Source organism: Carassius gibelio, chromosome A15 (assembly GCF_023724105.1).
Source record: "Carassius gibelio isolate Cgi1373 ecotype wild population from Czech Republic chromosome A15, carGib1.2-hapl.c, whole genome shotgun sequence".
Lineage (NCBI taxonomy): Eukaryota > Metazoa > Chordata > Actinopteri > Cypriniformes > Cyprinidae > Carassius > Carassius gibelio.
The window spans coordinates 1,027,345-1,032,579 of NC_068385.1; the positions used below are offsets into that span (position 1 = coordinate 1,027,345).

General features: G+C 36.6%; 1 protein-coding gene across 1 annotated transcript in view; it reads left to right on the forward strand.

Moving 5' to 3' along the window:
* LOC128028810 (WSC domain-containing protein 1-like) overlaps nucleotides 1-4,175 on the forward strand; it is a 17,883-nt gene extending 13,708 nt beyond the window's left edge. The window contains exons 2-5 of the mRNA XM_052616145.1: nucleotides 49-220; nucleotides 968-1,132; nucleotides 1,851-2,051; nucleotides 2,394-4,175. Of these exons, the coding sequence (XP_052472105.1) occupies nucleotides 49-220; nucleotides 968-1,132; nucleotides 1,851-2,051; nucleotides 2,394-2,746 (891 nt within the window). The 3' untranslated portion in view covers nucleotides 2,747-4,175. The remainder of the gene's footprint in view (nucleotides 1-48; nucleotides 221-967; nucleotides 1,133-1,850; nucleotides 2,052-2,393) is intronic.
* The last annotated feature ends 1,060 nt before the right edge of the window (nucleotides 4,176-5,235 follow it).

The window sequence follows — 5,235 nt, forward strand, 5'->3', positions numbered from 1 at the left end:
GAGAGACATTGGCATCATTCATACACATATTTACTCTCTCTTTATCAGGAGTTTCCTCTGGCTCTGGTCAGGACTCCTGACTGTTTCTGCGGCTATGCCACTGCTCGCTTCACTCTTCATGAGCCGGTGAAAGAGGAGCTCTGTGCTGTGGAAAACAGCAGTCTGCCTATCCAGAGTTCCCATCAGCACTTCCTCCAGGTTTATCAGACACCTGTTCAAGGTAAGGCTGTGGAAACCTCACTGGTCTTAATAATTACTTCTGTGCTCACATTTCCCCACACGGGCAGTTTATTCTTCTCACACAGAGCTCAGCACCCGAGATGCATGCTTGAATTAAACAGGGCGCCTGCTCCTTCAATTCCAAGATTTTTTCTTTTGGAAGTCATGAAAGAATATAAAAGTGAACTTTCTTGGTGTACCTGGCAATGCTAAATTTTCTATCAACACATAATAGCCCAAGGGCATCCACATATGTAAAGTACTCATATACCTGAGACGGAGACTGCTTGAAAAATAATAAGCAAGACTGAAAGTATATATCTTTAACAGCTTGTTGTCCTTGTGGGTGGATCTGGTAGCTAACTGAAGAGTGTTTCTACTGAGTGCTTTTGTCACATAATTTGTAAGGGGAATTAATGGATGAATCAGCATTTTAGATTGCTGCTCAAGAAGCATTTCATACTATTATTATTGTGCTGCTTTAAAATAAACTTTAGACATTCTTTCCATAACATCAGGATCCTTCAAGAAGCCTATGCAGAGCTGTAGGTGCTACACACAGCTTGAAAAGCACAGCATAATAAAAAATACAATGTTAAAGTAGTCCTTAAAAGAATTGTATTTCTAAAGATTGGACTCTAGTTTTATAATGTGCCATAAAACACTGCCTGGCTCAAAATAGCAGGTTGTTACATGGCAACTTACCTTTTTAAGTGAAAATAAATATTATACATTTATTTCTGGCCAGATTCCAGATGCACAGAGAAGAAGTTCCTACCTGAGAAGTCAAGCTCACTTGTGGCTTTGTCCAGTTTTCCTGGTGCAGGAAACACCTGGGTCAGGCATCTGATCGAGCTTGCCACAGGCTTCTACACAGGCAGTTACTACTTTGACGGCACGCTCTACAATAGAGGTAACAGTATCACCACTCTACCAGTGATCATAAATATTAACGTTTTTAAAGCTTGCAAGCATCGTCACAAATCAAGCCTCTGAAAAATGTTATTGCACTGACATTGGATGTAATCATAATTTCTATCTTTTTGCACATAAACAGGTTGATGTCTTTAATGGAAAGTGGGCATTTAACCAAAATTCAATCTGCTACCACAATTTCATGGGATTATTTGCTTTACTAAGCACAAACTGCATAAAATTCCATTATTAAATTGCCATTATCATTAGGACTGGCTTAGGACTACTTTACTTTTTTTTTAAAGAAGTTTGGACTGATCTAAACAGTAACTAAGTTTAGTGAGTTTTTGGAATGATTTCTCAACATTTTTCATATTTTTCTTCAGCTCCTTCCATGCAGCTATTTGAGACCGCTTAATAAAATGCATTGGGCACAGCTGACCTTCTCTTTTCTTTCAAATGCCAAACTTTATTGAGGATATATTTTTTTCTATCATTAAAGAACTTGACTTGCCTTGAAAGTCACTGTGCCTTTTCAAATCCATCACAGAACCTGACACATTTGCCTGAGGGGGGCCGTGGAGCCCATGCCTGGACTAACACCGTTTTTGATGCAGTTTTTGGAACATATGTGTTTGGATTGAGAGGCGGCACTGAGCGGTCGCCACATGCAGTTGTCTGTATAATCAAATCCTTTTCTCCTCCCAACTGTGCAGGCTTCAAGGGTGAGAAAGATTATTGGAAGAGTGGAAGAACCATCTGTGTGAAGACCCATGAGAGCGGCCAGCGGGATATCGAGGTGTATGACTCAGCAATACTGTTGATAAGAAACCCCTACCGCTCGCTCATGGCTGAGTTCAACCGCAAGTGCGCCGGGCATCTTGGTTACGCTTCTGATCAGCACTGGAAGAGCAAAGGTATTACGAGTACAGTATAAGTTTAGCTCTATTTCGTTTAGTCCAAGAAACACATACTATGCATGTGTCAGTGTCTTTTTTATTATTCATACACTGATAATTTTTATTAAAATTATACATTTTAATTTAATAATTTATTTTATGTTATTTATGTGTTTTTTTAAAACTATTTAGCTTATATTTTTGTTTCAGTTGTAGTTTTAGCTCATATTTAGTTTTCATTTCTTTTCAGTTAGTCTGTCTATCAATCTGTTTATCTATGGTAATGGGATTATTTACGTAACATATAGTGCAAATCCTTTACGTAATGTTTCTTACCGTCCTACTTTCTCCTCCCTCTAGAGTGGCCAGAATTTGTGGGTAGTTATGCCTCGTGGTGGGCTTCGCACGTATTGGACTGGCTGCGTTATGGAAAGAACCTTCTGGTGGTGCATTATGAGGAGCTGCAGGAGTCACTGGTGCCCACGTTACGATCCATCACTTCCTTCCTCAATACCAGTGTCAGCGAAGATCGGCTCCTCTGTGCTGAGTGCAACAAGGATGGCCACTTCAAGCGCTCAGGTGCACGACGGCCCAGCTTTGACCCCTTCACCCTAGATATGAAACGGCTGATTGATGGCTACATCAGCACTGTGGACCAGGCCCTCAGAGCCAGCAACCTTTCTAGCTTGCCAAAGGAGTATCTCCCTAGATGATAAGTCCAGAACTAGAGTACAGGGCTGGTTGTCTCGCTCAAACTCCAGTGCTACAAACTATGATGTCTTGGAGCTATTTTGATATGTTATTTCCTCACATTTTGAGGCAGAAAATAGTGCCATTATGATGCTGTTGTGCTTTGAGATCGTCATGTTTTAACGGCGGTCCGTGGACCAGTCTGCGAAAGGAAACAAAGTTCAACTTTGTTGCCATACCATGGTGGATAATTATAAAGATTAGGTTTGATGACTGCAGACTTGACCTTGAGGCTCTAGTCAGAGGCTAATAAGTTCTCCTTGCTCTTTTGGGAAGAAACCTGAGTGCTTAATAACATTAGTCAACTACAAGTCACAAAAAGCCTAAATAAGCAACAGATAATCTGACATGTACTGTAGATGATAATGAAATGTCCACATGACCACAAAAACAACATCATTTTATTACTGTATTGTGACATTTTTGTTTGTTCACTTCGTAGAGAAAAATGTGGACTGTTTACAAAGATAATGCTATGATGTAATCTATTAACAACAGGCGATAACCACAGCAAAAATTATTTTAGTATTTTTGTCTTTTTTCCAGTAAAATATCTCAACATTCTTAAAACAAGATACTTTGAGAAGCAAAACTACTTTTTATTATCTGAAAAAAAAAAAGTTTTATCAAAGTTTAAAATTAAAAAAGAACAAATAGGGGAAGAAAAATAAAACCTTCTAATTAAGTTAATTTTTCTTACCCAATTGGCAGATATTTTTTCTTGTTTTAAGCATCAACTTTTTCTCTAGAAAATAAGACAATACAAAAACAAGAATTTTGCTTCTCAGATAAATGTATAGTGATTTTAAGAATATTTACATATTTTTACTGTAAAACAAGTCCAAAAATACTGAACAAGAAAATAATTTTTGTAGTGTGTTGAGGACAAGGTTGAGGACAATGTTATCAAGTATTGAAAAAGTCTCATTGACCACAAAACTGAATATGAAGTGTAATATTATATTGTTGGAAAACAGAATAACAAACACGCTTCCCTTCCAAACCTTCAAGATCAAGAAAAATGATATGGCAAACAGACGTAGAATATATCAGTGAAACAAAAGGTGACTGTCCCCATCCCGCTAGATTCTCTCAGAACGAAACCAAAGCTTTCAACTAGACTAGACAAGACTTGCCTTGCAGAATGACGCTAGCATGATGCTAATCCTCCCAGAGCTGATTAGCACGCCGCCAACATGCTCCAGATATGTCTGGATAAGCGCTGGTGTAATACTCTTTTGCACATTGCCAAACTGGGATCAGCTTCAGATTCAGACAATGTCACTGTAGTGCTAGTGGCAGGAATCCCTACGGGAGTCATTCAACGAGACGCGGAAAATCTATCATTCAAGGAATAGCATTATTCGGACTAAATAAAAAAATTGCACTGTTTGAGTTTGGTCCATAATTTAGTGAGTAGGTTGACGCAAAAGCCGAAGTGTGTGACTATAAACAAATGCACCCCACATCAGAAACTGGTCTGAAAAAAATGATAATAACACACCCAAAATTTCATCATTGGTTGAGTCAGTGTTGCTATGCTGGACTGATTGTTCAAAGACAAAGGATAATGTTTAATACTGTTTACACTTTTTGGATGAATCAGCTGAGCTGGGATGTGTTTTTAACACAGGAAAAAAAAAATGTTCACCAGAGATTGAAACATCTGTCATCATTTGCTTAACCTCATGCTGTTCTAACCAGTGTTATTTTAGTATTATTTATATACTAATTTAATATTTAGAATTTGCGATTTCTCCCCCCAACATTTTTCAGAATTCATTTTAGTTGAAGTAATATTGGTATATGCTTTTATTATATATATATATATATATATATATATATATATATATATATATATATATATATATATATATATATATATATATATATATACAGTATAGCTTTATTTTTTCTTCTCTTCTAGTTTTAGTACTTATTTCACAAAATATGTATAATTTTTGGTTAAATATTTTTTTGTTTAAGTTTTTCATCTAATATTGATATTTTATTTCAGCTTTAATTAGCCTAAATTAGCAAAAAATATTTTTACTAGATTTAGTTTAGGTTAACAGTCAGTGGGGTCCAAAAATAACACTGGACCTGATTGGTTTTCATTATACACACACATGCACACACACACATACACACACAGTTCTTTAAAATACCATCTTTAAAAAAAAAAGTGTGTGTATGTGTGTGTGTGTTCGATAAACTAAAAAAGGTTATACAATGACATGATTTTCATTTATAGGTGAACTATCCCTTTAAGCCTTAATTAACTATAAATTGTTACATTTCTTTGGCACCCATGACATTTGGCCCTAAGGATTCCTGAAAAGAGATATACATCAGAGCGCTTAACAGGGGTATAAATAATGAGCCCTATAAGGTTTAATGAAATATATCAGATTTCGCTTTAGGTTGGTTATATAAGCCTCTGCTTTGGAGA